The sequence below is a fragment of the Arvicanthis niloticus genome, chromosome 13 (genome assembly GCF_011762505.2).
Source record: "Arvicanthis niloticus isolate mArvNil1 chromosome 13, mArvNil1.pat.X, whole genome shotgun sequence".
Taxonomy (NCBI): domain Eukaryota; kingdom Metazoa; phylum Chordata; class Mammalia; order Rodentia; family Muridae; genus Arvicanthis; species Arvicanthis niloticus.
The window spans coordinates 31,595,924-31,610,454 of record NC_047670.1 but is presented as its reverse complement, the minus strand read 5'-3'; the positions used below and the strand labels follow the sequence as shown (position 1 = coordinate 31,610,454).

The 14,531-nt window shown below is 39.5% G+C and overlaps 1 protein-coding gene across 1 annotated transcript in view; it reads right to left on the bottom strand.

Moving 5' to 3' along the window:
* Positions 1–579: 579 nt before the first annotated feature.
* The window catches only part of Mal2 (mal, T cell differentiation protein 2), a 29,439-nt gene continuing 15,487 nt past the window's right edge, over positions 580–14,531 (bottom strand). Inside the window, exons 2-4 of the mRNA XM_034517550.2 lie at positions 13,835–14,005; positions 4,839–4,994; positions 580–2,769 (exon numbers count right to left, since the gene is read on the bottom strand). Of these exons, the coding sequence (XP_034373441.1) occupies positions 2,698–2,769; positions 4,839–4,994; positions 13,835–14,005 (399 nt within the window). The 3' untranslated portion in view covers positions 580–2,697. The remainder of the gene's footprint in view (positions 2,770–4,838; positions 4,995–13,834; positions 14,006–14,531) is intronic.

Genomic DNA, 14,531 nt, shown 5'->3' with positions numbered 1-14,531 from the left:
AATCAGGAGTCTTGTTGAGGACAAAAAATAGTCTTAAGACAAGATATGATTATGTGGTTAAACATTCTTCTAAATACTTTTTATGGGGCAAAGGAAGTAAAAATCTGGGAGAATGGAGGCTTACAGAGAAATCAACAGACAGACACAAGGCTCTGGAGCCTACCATTTTCATGGTAAGTGGAGGACTCTGGCTGTCCTCCAAAGTGTTTTTTTGTCCTCTAATCTTTAAAATAAGGTAATGGTATCCAGGCCTTCTAGTAGTCCTAATGAGTTATAGGTGAGACAATAATTTTTAAAATGCTTTAAACACCACCTGGCATACAGGGCACATGGGCCAGATGCTTTTAAAATAAAGTGGAGTACATGTCTAACCTTGATTTCCTTCTCATGGTATTTCTCCAGATTTACCTTCTCATGCTCACCCAGAAAATGATTTACTGACATTTTCTGACAGATTCCTTTTACACAGAACTATCAGAAACAGAGCCCATTCGTGGGTCTGGATCTTCAGTCTGGTTCCTCCCAAATAGATAACTGAATGTCTACGTGAATGGCATTAGAAAAGAGTGATCCAAAAGGTTATCAAATGAATACTTTATTAGAGTCGTAACACTTATAAAATAAATTTATCAGATTTTAAGACCAACCAACACTTTTTTTTTTGCTTTTACAGCTAGGATACATAAAGAGATTCTTTAAACGCCATCTTGTTTGTTCAAGTGCTTTGTCACTCACAAATCTAGAATGCAATTAATCTACAGACCTAAGTCTTCACAGTTAGTCAGCTTTGGGTTTGGTCCTTGCTAATCTAGAAGCAATCCATTTACAAAAGTAACACCAATACATCTGAATGAATTCATTTGCATTAATAACGCACGGAGCATGGCCTGTTACACCTTGGGGGAAAATAATGTCTCAACTAAATTCTAGTGTCCTACATTTTAGTGATTCTGAGTACAATGTACAATATATCTTTATGGCACATTTGTGACTTCATAGTATATAATTCACAATACCGATTTTAGGTGTGTGGTCTGGAGCTGGAAAAACATGAAGGAGGTCTGGCATTTTAGAAAGGAATAAGACATGAGTGTAAGGCCGTAAGACTGATTTCTTCAAGTTACATATAGAAGTACATCTCTTCGTCAGCTGTAGTACAAACTGAGCTCTCAGTTGGTTCTCCTTCTGGAGGAGCATTAGATAAGCAGCACTTTATCATTGGGTATTGGTCATGCTGTTCATCCATGTGTTCACTATGCTCCAGGGAGTCTAATACCCCAACCATGCATGGCACTCATAGGTGATGGGCCACCTAGAAAGCAATTCTAAAGCCTCCATTTCTGGAGGCAGCTCTGCTAAAACAATCTGGAAATCACCTGTATAAGAAGGCGGTGGGGCCTGTGGCCACTCGTGGTACACGGCCAAGCCCATGACACATACTGGTGGACTAGGATTGTTTTCTGGTCTGTTCAGCCAGGTCTAGTTTTTGTGTTAGCTGTTGTGTTAAACTTCCTTTGCTTGTCTGACACCAATGTAAAAACAACATAGATATCTGGGCAATTATCAAACCATGTAAGAATCTATAGCTTTATATGTTATTGTTAATCCATTACTCAAATTTAGGTCAGAAAGCGATGCAAAAACAATCAGAAGTTAAAAACCCAACTCTTCAGAGAGCTATTTGGAAGAGCTTTACATACATAAATATTTATATATTCATGCACAGGGCAAACCACCACACTCTATGGCATAAATAAAAAAGTAAGACAGTAGCAAGATACTAGATCCAGTAGTGATTAATTACTTCTGAAAATCATGTCTTAAGCACTCTCATGTGAGTGTTTTGCTGAGCTCTTAGGAGATCATTATTTTGGAGTTTATTTCCTACCTTATTTTGCTCTACTTACAAGGCTCTGCTGGGGTTAGCTTGGGAAACTATATGCCCTTCCAAGGGTAATATTTGATTATTCAACAAAGACAATGTGATTGCTGCATAATGAAACAAAATATGTTATGTGGCTTGTCTAATGGAGTTGATAAACTCTCATGATTATTTCAATAGAATGCAGAACACCTAAGGTTTTTATGGCAGTAGTTGATAAAAGTGTGGTCTATAGACCACATCCAGTCTTGCTCCCTTTTTGTAAATAAAACTTTATTAGGATATAGACATTTATTTACATGTCATTTATAGCTGCTTTTATGTTACTATAGGATGGAACAATTGCCACAGAAGCTATAAGGCCTATTAAAGCCTACATAGATGCTACTTAGCCTTTTTGTAAAAAAAAAAAAAAATTGTATCATTTCCTGTTTTATATTAAAGATAGAATTAAATGAGAAGCCTGCTTGAGATGTATTGTTTTAGTTATTTACTATTATTAAAGTTCAGGTGACCTAATCAAAATAATAAAAAAAGGGAATACAATTGTTTTGTGAACAGTGTCTGTGTATTTTAAAATTATATAAGAGAAATGTATTTAAAATAAGAGAGATGAAAAATGAAAGGATACTTCTCTAACATCAGAATAAAATGAAAATCCCACCCATGTAACAAACCACAGCTTTCACTGAGGCTCTCTCTGTACTAAGCAAACGATGTTTGGAATGTTATATTGGGACAAATGGTACCCAAGTGTTCAGACATATAAAGCAGACAAATGAAACCAGCACACAACTGTCGGTTTCCAAGGAGTGTTACGGTCGCCATCTTCGCAAAGCCAGACACAAACTGCAACCATAACAAGCCGTTGTCATAAAGGCAAAAACCTACAAAAAGAAAAGAAACACTGTCATCAGGTTCACAACATGGACTTTTAGAAGTCTCATCGTGAAAAAACTACTGAACCAACACTCCCCGACTGCCCTGCATAGACGTCAACACAGGACGATATTTTATAGTAATCTGTGTTTCGATGACTTTGTTTCGTTGCCTCAGAGCGTTGGCCCTCCCTTTGCTCACTACAGCTCTGAACTTTCAAATCTACAGGCAACCTTACTTTCACCATTTGCTCACATGTCAGGCTCACCTGTTAAGTACTTATGAAACCCCGGACAGTGTGTTAAAGCATTCAGCCTGAGTTATCTCATCATCCAGTAGTTTCACAGCTAAGACGACAGTAACTATCAGACCCCGAGGACACATCAAATCATTTCTGTCAGTTTTAAACTGACAGTAAACAAAACCCATAGGAATGTGTTCTGAGTTCGGCACCTTCTCATGTGGGAGACAGTTGGCCCAGTCCAAGCCCTGCTTGGAGCTGTTTTCTTGGTGTCATGATGGCCATGCCATTAACACCAACTGTGCAGACATCAGTGAGCTTGGTTCAGATAACCAAATAGTCTACATTTGTCTTCACATGACATTCTGAGGCTTGTGAGAAAAAAAAAAAGGTTACAGGCCAATTCAAAATGATAAAATATGACTATCTATGGCAGAGATTCCTTTGTTTGTTTGTTTGTTTTTTAAGACAAGGTTTTTCTGTGTGATCCTGGCTGGCCTGGAGATCAGACTGACTTCAAACTCAGAGATCCGCCTGCCTTTGCCTCCCAAGTGCTAGGATTAGAGGCATGTGTCACCACCGCCTGGTTCCTGGCAAGGGTAGATTCCTACCCAGGAAACTGCAGGCCGAGAAAGGGAGCACAGTTCCATCCACAGATATTTGTCACAGTTTAATTAATCCTTCCCATTTCACTTTTTTTTTTTTTGTAATATATTTTTATTACAATGTCCTCTGAGTGAGAATAATTGCATTGGGAATCTATCAATAATGAGAAGGAGTGGGCCTCAACTACACTGTGTGAAAAAGAGAAGCAAAAGATTTAACTCAATGTGACACATGAATGGCTGATCAATTTTAGCTGCTGAAAACTCAAGACCTAGAGTTCCGACTGGACTGGAGTGTGTGGAAAAAAATGGAGTATCATGAAAGACTCGAAGCATTGGTCTACACATATAGGTGGCTTCACTCTGGCAGAGGGACAAAGAGACAGATTTCCAGAAGAGGCACATCTAGAAAATTCTAAAAGTTGGACCCTTTAGGGGGTAAGGGCTTAAGAAGAAAAGACACTAGGCTCACTAAAGTACTGTAGGAACCATTAAACACCAATCAAGATACTTCATTTAGGAAAATACTTTCAATTTGTGACAGTTTTAAAAATTGTCCACTAAGTTTAAGACCAGTCTGGTCTACCAAGTGAGTTTCAGGGCAGCCAGGCTGTTAAACAGAGAAAGCCTGTCTCAAACTACCCCCATCAAAATTTATTCATGGAAACAAAAACTCAGCATTTCTTTGTATTATTTAATACAAAATAACAGGTTCGCTACAGTGTATGAATGAAAGAGGATTCATGTTTGAAAGTCCCCACAGAAGGCTTTCTCCTGTATTCTGTCTGTTAAAATGACTGGTGAATTTGCCTTCCTGCTCACCAGCACTGATCTCAACAATAAGAACTGTAACTTATTCATGTCATCCCCACCCTTAGAAAACACTTGTCTACTTGGCAGGCCTATGGTGACTATGCAGTCAATAATCCCAATTAAAAATGGGCACAAGGTTGAAAAGAGCAAAGTCCCCTCAGAACAGTGGATACTTCTAAAAAAATAAAGTGCTATAGACTTCTTGCCTTCTCAGGTAATGTCAATAGCTTTGGACTGCTGTTGACTTGCACACAATGGGGGTGAATAGAGGACTTTGCTCACAGGACAACTAGATAGATAAGTAAGTAGCTATTACACATTTGTTTCTAAAGGCTACTGTTAATGGGCCACTGCTGCCTGAGGAGTCTCCCGGATGCTGGACCATGGAAGGATGATGCTTTCCCCATGGAGCACTTACTGTGGCGGCCACATTGATGTTGTACTGGTTATCGTTCAGGAGTGGCTTCACAGTCATGGTTGTGTTGCACTGCAGGTCATGCAGGGAGGTGGCTGCTGCTTCCAATAAAAAGGCTCCAAAGTAGAAGACAAAGACTACAAAATGATAGGCAAAATCCTGGAAGAGTAGAGGAAAGGCATTTATAGGTAACAACTGTAAGATGCTTTCCTGTTCTTTATTTTAAATGAAATTTTAGACAGGCAATCTCAGACCACTTAATCAAATTATTTTAAGTATGTCCAGTGTTTATTTTGGATGCTTTAGCAAAGTTAGAGCATTAGACTCTAAATAAGCCCATCCTTAACTGTAGAGGGATAGCAACTGTTAGCTGCTGGGAAAGGGAGGAATAAGTTGACCACATTCCAGTGGAAAACCATATGTCCAAAAACATTTGGGAGCACAAATTGGTCTTGAAGCATATTTTTCAGAGGTGATACAGAGCTGGATGCCTTGGGTGAATATGATCAAAGCGGGTTTATGAGAAGTTACAAACCCTCAAAGAACTACTAAAAAATATCAGTGAATCTATTTTACTTGGGACGATAGTAAATTTTCTTATATATTGAATTTTCTAATAGAATATAATATCAGTTTAGATTAATACACAAAGATATCCATATTAAATAAGATAAGATAAGAAGGTCTTTAAATTAAATTTAAAGCTAAGATACATGCCATCTTTAAAGTTCACATAAAAGCATATCAATTTCATATACTTAATAAGTATTTTAGTATTTGTTATTATAATTATATATTATTCTATATTCTGCAAGATACAGACTTAGTGATAGAATTCAATGGCATACAAGCTTATATTTTATTAAAAATAAAGAATATATACTACTGCAAAAATTATTTAAGTTATTTTGTGCACAACTAGAATTAATGTGAAGCATAACCTATCACAATCCAGCCTTACTTGAAATATACCATCTACATAGTTTATATATACAGCTGCCACATTCCAGCATCCTCATCTGTATAAACTCTTATCTTTACACTTATCATTTATTATCTCTTTTACAAACAAAATTTCATTTTTTTACACAGATGTTACCTTTTTTGGGGGGGCTGAGGGGGATCAGTACCATGCGTACCTGATTCCAAAGTTGACTTTCTTTCATTAAAAAAAATCTAAATTAATAATTTTTACTGACCAATAGGAATGATATATGCATTGTATGTGCTTTAAAATGCACATGCATTATGAACCAACTAAATTGAACTATGTATTACTGTCATCTCACGCACTGACCCTTTAAATGGTGAGAACTCTCAGAATCTACTCAGCAGTCTGTGCTATGGAGCCTCTGATGGTACTATTTCTTGCTGAGTTCCTGCAATGCTTTGGCAAATGCCTTCCCACCCCCTCTCCCCAACTTTACACCAATTGGTGAAGTTATGATGAACATCATTTGGTGCCTGGCTTATTCATTTTACAGATCCTCCACGTCCATCTATCTTATTGTAAACACCAGGGTTGTCTTCAGTTCTAAACAGCCAAATAGCTTTGTGTATATACAGTATGTTTTCTTTACCTATCAATGACTAGTGAAGACTTAAGCTGATTCCATATGATGACTACTACAAACAATCCTGCAAAGAAAATGTGGGCACAGACAGACCGACTGACTTCATTACCTTTAGATATACATATAGGGACATTCACGGATCATATGGGAGTTCTATCTGCTAAGTTTTGGAGAAAATTCCATAGTAACAGTGCTAATTTGCATGTTTGAGAGCTCTCTTCAAAGTCTACCTTTCCCTTTTCAAACGATATTACTAACAAAATTACAAAAGGGAATGTTGTACTGACTTTGTAAATGTCTACTCAACAGCATTGTCCATAGAATTGTTCTTATTATACCTAGAAAACTAAGTCAAATTTAACCAGAGTGAGATACATAAGGTATAATGGAAAAAATGCTTTCTATAAAATACCTGTCATTGTGAATTGATCCACATAACATATGTACTGGCCATACATCTAACCCATAGCCAGTGCTCAGATACATGCAGTCATGTGTCTACTCAATAAATGTTCATGGACAAAGGTCATATCCAAACTGGAATGTCAGTGGGTTCATGAATAAAATGAACTGGGTTATTAATTATTAATAGCTGTAAAAATTGAGAAGGTGCATTATGACTGACTATTAGTCACTCAGCCTCAAGAAGGTTTCGTTTTATCTTGAAAAGCCAAGCTAGAGGCTAGGACAACAGTTCAGAAAGTAAACTACTTGACATGCAAACACAGGACTTGAATCCTAACCTAACACTCATGTTAAAAAGCCTGGACTGGTGGCATGCACTTGTAATCTCAGTACTGAGGAGTTGGGGACAGACAATAGATCCCTAGGGTTTCAAGGACAGCTAATGTAGATGACTTCCAGATCACAGGAAGGGATTCTGTGGAGGTGTGGTCTGTTGCTATGTATTGCAATGTTAAAAACTGGCCCCCAAAGTCTAGATGCCCCCCCAGGGACAAGGTGTACACAAAACAATACTATGTAACCTTGCTCTTTAATATATAAAACCACTGGTTGAATAAAGATGTCTTCAGCTTTTAGCTGGGCAGAAAAGAGTTGTGTGGGGCTTTGGTTCCCAGGGCTGGGGGTCTGAGGCAGAGACCACAAAGAGAGAAGGGAGAGGTGAAGGGAGGAGAAGATGCCATGGGGTAGGTGAATCATAACTACATGGTCATGAAGGCTGGCCAGTTGGAGTACAGAAGTACCAGGCGGAACATGGCAAGCTATATTGTGGGGTTATTGACATACATTACTGTGCCTCTGACACATTTCAAACAGAAAGGTAAAGGTACAGTTTAGTGATGTGACTTACAAACGTTAGGAGATTTACTGCTTATTTTTTGAATAATTCTATACCATCAACTTTTGCAACTGGATTTTGGTTCTAATACAGGTCTTTCTTTTTCTCCCCATAAAAGATACCAAGTGCATGTGCACAAGTGTTTGTGCACATGCATGCACACACGCACGCACACTTGCATGCACGCATGCACCAAAGCCCAAACCAAACAAACAAAAGAACCAAACAACCACCAATAACACAATCTTCTAATTCCTTTTTGGCTTTTTAAAACTTTTAATTCTGTCATATATTTTACCCTGACTGCAGCCTTCCCTCTCAGTCCTGCCTCTCACTTCTCCTCCCTATCCACTTCTCCTTTATTTCCCTCCAGAAAAGGGCAGGCCTCCCAAGGATATCAACTGGACATAGCATATCAGGTGGCAATAAGATTAGGCACGTCCCCTCATAACAAGACTGGATGAGACAACTCAGTAGGAGCTTAAAGTCCCTAAAGCATCAGAAACAGGCTCCCAATCCCTCTGTTAGGGGTCCCACAAAAACACTACACAACTATAATATATGTGCAGAGGGGCCTAGGTTAGACCCATGCAGGCTCCCTGGTGGTTGGCTCAGTCTCAGTGAGCCCCTACAAGTCCAGGTTTCTCGAGTCTGTGGATTTTCTTGTGTCCTCAATCCCTCTGGTCCCTACAATCTCTCCTTTCCTTCTCTGCAGAATAAACTAAGTTCTGCCTTCTGTTCTTATGTTTAGCTGTGGGTCTCTACATCTGTTTCCATGAGTTGCTGGACGGAGCCCCTTTTCTATATCTTTCTTACAGTCTATTACTTAGTAACTTTGAGATGACTTAAGCTTTTTAAAAGAATGTTTTCACTTCTTGACCATTAAGTAGTTTTAGATAAGTTATTAACCGCACGATGATTCTTTTGCTGCCCTGTCTACTGCAGAAACATCTTGAAAGCCTCTCCGAAGCCTGTGCACCCTGTCCACTAGAGAGCATCACTAACATCTGACCACTCTATGCCTGTTGTACATGGGAGCCACACCTAGTGTCATCTGCAAGGTTCACTCGTGGCTTGGAACACTTGAACTACACTGGGGGTTCTCAAATACTGGGATGAAGCAGGACCAACGAGAGAACTCACTTAAGCACAGATTAATGAGTACCGTCCCCTAGTTTTGGACTCAGCAGTCTGGATAGGGTGTGCCGAGGCTGTGCATTTCTGACAGGAGTCTGGGTGATGTCGATGCCTTGCTTGGGGGTTGTGTTTTAAAGCACCATCCCTGACAGTTCTTCATAATGGGCCCAGTCCCATTTTGACTCTTGCTTGCGTGCTATTTCTCCTAACCAATCCTGCTAGCACTCGCACACCACAGAGCCTTCTTTGCCTCTTCACGCTTTTATCAGACAACCTCAGCCTCAAACATTGCTTGGAATTTTTTTTTCCAACCCACACAACCAGTTCGAAAATTCTAGTCTTGAGAAAAGTGCTCTGCTCTTTTGCTCAGGGATGAACATTCACTGAATAGTTTGAGAGAGGTGGGGCAGGGAGAAGGAGGGGGAAGGGGAGAGAAAGGAAAGAAAAGGAAAGGAAAGGAAAGAAAAAAAATCTGCACACCTATGGGGAATCCTGGTTACACAGCAGCATAGAAGAGGGAAGGCACCCACTAAACCCCGAGTTTTACTATAGATAGCACACACCATAGCCACAGCAGCTAGGAGTCTGAACAAGGAGGATCAGCAGTTTGGGCTACAGTCTGGTCTACATACATGTAGCAAGACTGTCTCAAAGGGTAAAAAGACGTGTCCAGGTCAAAGTGGCATAGAATGTAGCTCAGGATGTTTAAATTATTAAGTGATATTCATAGCAGGAATATAATTAAATGTATGCCTGCTAGACTTCTGTAAACTAAAATGTTTTTTTTTTAATTGTATAGGATTTAAACATCTCTTTTAAAAAGTATCCTTCCTTAGCATATTTCTCCTAAAAAAGGGGGGGGGGAATACAAATATGAAATTTATTTTTCAAATTTATACCAAAGTGGTGTATTTTTATATACAGGGGTAAAGAGAAAGTCCCCAAACCTCAGCTACTTCAAAATCAAAATTGTCTTCTTATCAGGGCAGACCTGTGATCCTAACCACTTGGAGATTGAGGTAAAAGTAAGTTCAATGGTAGCCTGTGCAAGTAAGCCCCGGCCTCAAGATAAACGTGAAAGGGGGCTGGAGATGTAGCTCAGAGAAGAGGAGCTCACTTAGCACGCAGAAGGCCTCCTGAGGGTCAATCTCCAATACTATTCAGAAACAGAAATATCTTGCCTTTCTTCAAATGGAGAAACAGTTTTGGTTTCAATGTACCAGCTATAACCAGAAAAGAAAGCCTCTGAAAAATACTAAACATATCTTGTATTGTGAATGTGAATTTAATACCAGTTAATAAAGAATAGAAAATGTGCTTGGGAAATCACTTAGTGGTTAAAGGGCTTGCCAGGCATGCAAGAGAACCAGAATCTGGATTCCCTAGTTCCTACTTAAATGCCAAGGTGTGTGGTGGCCCACTTATATTCGCATCTCCAGAAGGTGGAGGTCAGGAGAGCCAGAGCATGCTGGGTAACAAGATCTGCACTTTAATCATCGAGCTCCAGTTTGAATGAGACCCTGCCTCACAGATGAAAGTGGAAGAATTACTGATGCCGATTCTTGACATAAAACTTGGGTTCACAGGCATAGGCACATACATGTATGCATACCCAAACATGCGTGTCCACACATGCACCCCACATACATGCACACTACATGTGCACACTATAAATATGGAAAATGAAAAAAAATCACGATTAGTGTTTACAATAAATACTTGTAGAGAGTAAATTATTTCTGAAATGCACTCCTATTTCACTCAATCGGAGTACAAAATAGTGTTAGTCACAGGGGAAATTAATTAATTTTTATCAGTTAATGTCTAATAATTACAGAATGCAGAAATTAGAACTTGTACCAATCTGATGAGGACTCTGTAATGAGTGTGACCCAAAACCTGTGGAGCATGGCCTGGGAGTGTACAGCAAGCATTACAACCCACGTAAGGCTTAGATATGCGATCAGAACTGGGATACACGTGAGGAAAGCCGCAGAGAACATGGAAAGAAAAACCTGATCTAAACCTAAACGGCATTTAGTAAACTCTACAGTGGCAGGAGCTGGCATGCTCACCATGTGCTGAGCCCCAGCCATAGCAACAATAGTGTCACATTGTGTGCAGCTATCACATGGTGGACAACGTTAACTGGAAAATACGACCTCTGAAACGGTCCACACATTGAAACAGTTTGAGTACTAAAGTTTGTGCAAATATCCCAGAATTTTAAAAGTCTAAACATTTGAGACACTTTTGGCTCTAAGCACTTCCTTAGCCTGTACCTAGTTCTTTTCCATAACTGAAAAATGGACAAGGACATAAGAAATCTTCCCAGATGGACCATGAGGCAAAGCATTAGAGGTTTCCTATTTTTTTGTTTCTTTTGTTTGCTTGCTTTGTTTTGTTTTGTCTCATTTTGTTAGCCCAAAGGGGCCTTGGACTTAAGACCTTCCTGCCTCATTCTATAGAGTGCTGAATTATGGATTTACCCCATCGGGGCCAGCTTTCCAATAGTCACTTTGATATAGTGGTGAGATTAAAACAGTGAGAACACTTATGGTTTATTGCTTGACCGTTACATGCAATGCTACAAATGGGAGGGAAATGGTAAGTTGGGAAGACCAATAAACTCCTAAGAATGCTTTAGTACTGAAAACAAGATTCAGTACAAGCAGGGAGAGGAATACAGTATAGGTAGCTGTCTAACAAGATCAAGAATGATGTGAAAAGTAGTTAAGCATTTAACAATTACGTGTATAAACCAATTAGAAAGAATATGGGATACTGCAGCATCCTAGAAACATTTCCAGAATGAACATTCAGTTGCTAGGCAACCAGGAGACCCACGACTCCCATGAGAACAGTCTGGTGTGTGTGATACAGCCTTTGGGAAGAGCCAACAAGATGAGTAGTGGTTATTAAGCTTCCTGAAGTACCAGCAGGGGAGAGTGGAACAAAGACACCTGGTACCATCTTTAAGTCTGATGACTGAAGGACCAGCTTTCCCTTGGTAACTTTGGAGATCTGCAGACCTTCTCATGAGAACACCAGGCACTTAGGAAGAAGAGATGAACTATTTCTTTGTACCTAAATTTGAGACTGTGGATTTTATCACGTGATCAAATAACAAATACTGAAATTAGGGAAAATGTAGGAAAACCCTACCTTAACAACTTCATAGAACTAGAACCCCCAAAGTTCTGGATTAAGAGCCTGCTGTCTTTAAGGAATTAGAATTATTGTCAACTGGTGATTCTAACCGCCACACAAAGCTAAGCACTATGAATGCATTATTTCTAGTATTCTTTAGTGGCTTCTGGTACAGCAGTTACTATTACTTCCATCTTACAGAGGAGGGAGTTGAAATACAGAGAGGCTGGCTGTTTTGTCCAAGGCAAATCAGGCTTCACGTAAAAGCCTGTTGAGGGTGTGACCATTGCACAACACTGCTTTATTAGCGTTGTTATCCTAATCCGTGCCACCATTAGCCTGTATGCTGTCTTAGAAGACAGCCCGATTTGCTGGATGGCTCTGCTGAAAACATTCGGAATTATAGTTCTCCTTGAGTTTTGTAAGTGAAACATTTCCCCTTACCATTTGCCCCATAAGCTGCTGGGGAAAAGGAATGCTATTATGCTAAAAAGCATACAAAGGTCATATAAAAAGCATATAAAGGTCATATAAAAGCATATAACGATCAAATGACGGTCTGACTTAAATTTCACCCCAGTGTGAGTCAGAACCAGAAGTGGGGTCCCTGTGAGCATCACTGAAGCCCCGTCCACTGTGGATCGGAATCATCCCCACTGGTCTTTCAAAATGCGTCCCAGAGAATGAAGGGCCACTGGTATGAAAGAGATGCTCCACAGAACATACGGGAAAATATGACGTCAGTCGATTTCAGTGAATGGTAGCTTACCTTAAACAATGAGTTTGACATCATTTTATCAATTTATCTTTCAGGACTCAGTAATCAATTTTAGAGAAGAACTAATCGTAAAATATTTTCTTTTGAAAATAATATGGAGCTACATGTTTTCTGAAAGGCTTGGACTATCTGCCCACTTCTGTGTCTGTGCAGTTCCTGAGTGTGAATTTAATCAATTATGCATTGAAAATATTCAGAAAAATATGTGTATATACTAAATATATACATTTTTCTCTAATCTTCATTATTCAAACAATACAGTATAAAAACAACATGCAGGGCCTAGAGAGATAGCTCACTGGTTAAAAGCACTTATACTCTGGCAGAGGACCTTGGTTAGATTCCCAGCAACGACATCATGGTTATCAACCATTTTCTGGCCTCCACAAACACTAGGAATGCACACAGTACACAGAGATGGATACAGGTAAAACATTCACATATAAAATAAAATGAATGAATCTTTAAAAACAAAAAAGCTATGTGCATAGTATTTATAATGTGTATTCTAAGTAACCTACAGATGACATAAAGCTTCTAATACAATGCTTGTAGGTAATATCCAGATTAAACCTTCTTGCTTAATTACATATTTAAATATATGCAAACATATGCATGACTTGAGAACTACAGATGCTAGTATCTCAGGTGAGAGGGTATGTCATGCAATCAGTGGTCCTCCTATTAAGGTATGACTAAACCCATTTAAATATCAGAGGAAGAAATGAATGGAAAATTTCAAGACATATGTGACTTGTTTGCTAACGACATCTGCTCTATTGTTCAGTTATAATTCAATTCATTTCTTGTATCATATGACATAGTTTTCTAATAAATCATAAAAATAAGTGTGATTTCTCAGGTTTATCAGCATAGGAATTTTACAGAACAAGGTCCTGCTGTCCACCAAACCCACACATGAGCACCACAGTGGCCTCCTCCTGTCTTCTCCTCTATGCAACAACAGAAAGAGCAGAGACGTGGGCATTTCTGAACATAATGAGATATTTGTACATCTCTTACATTTTCTTGCAATAGGCTTACTATAAAAGTTTCTTACCAGGAAGTTCCAGTTGGCATCAATCTGAGTCACCATACCAGAGAGGAACAAACCCAGGAAGAGAAACGAAAAGAAGAAAGCTGTCACAGACACAAACATGACCCATCCTTGTAGCAGAGGTAGTGGAACATTGGAGGAAGCAACCAAAATCCAGACAAGTCCCCCAAGTACCTGAAAAAAAAAAAGAATGTGGTAGGTAGCAGCTTTGCATTAGAGCACTCTTGGCTGAGTTAACTCCGTTTGCATCCACATTGCTCTCCCATTCCTACCTGAAGCCCCCGCACTCCTCCCTGCTACCCCAGGTTTCCTTGTTTCCATATCATTACGCAAGATGTGTTCTTCCCTTAGCTGCAAAACCAGCTCAGACTCAGAGTTCAAGTAAACTCTGGACCTAGATTTTCATGTACGATTCTCTTCTTCACCTAGGTGTTCTCTAGTTAATCTACACACACCTGAAGGATTTTCTAGCCATCTCTACACACCTTCAGTCTTCCCCAGCCATCCCCACACACCTGCAGAGTTCCCCAGTCATTCACACACACCTGCAGTGTTCCACAGCCATTTACACACACCTGTGGTGTTACCCAGCTATTCCCCACACCTGTAGTGTTACCCAGCCATCTACACACACCTGTGGTGTTACCCAGCCATCCTCACACACCTGCAGTGTTTTCCAGCCATTAACATATACCATGCA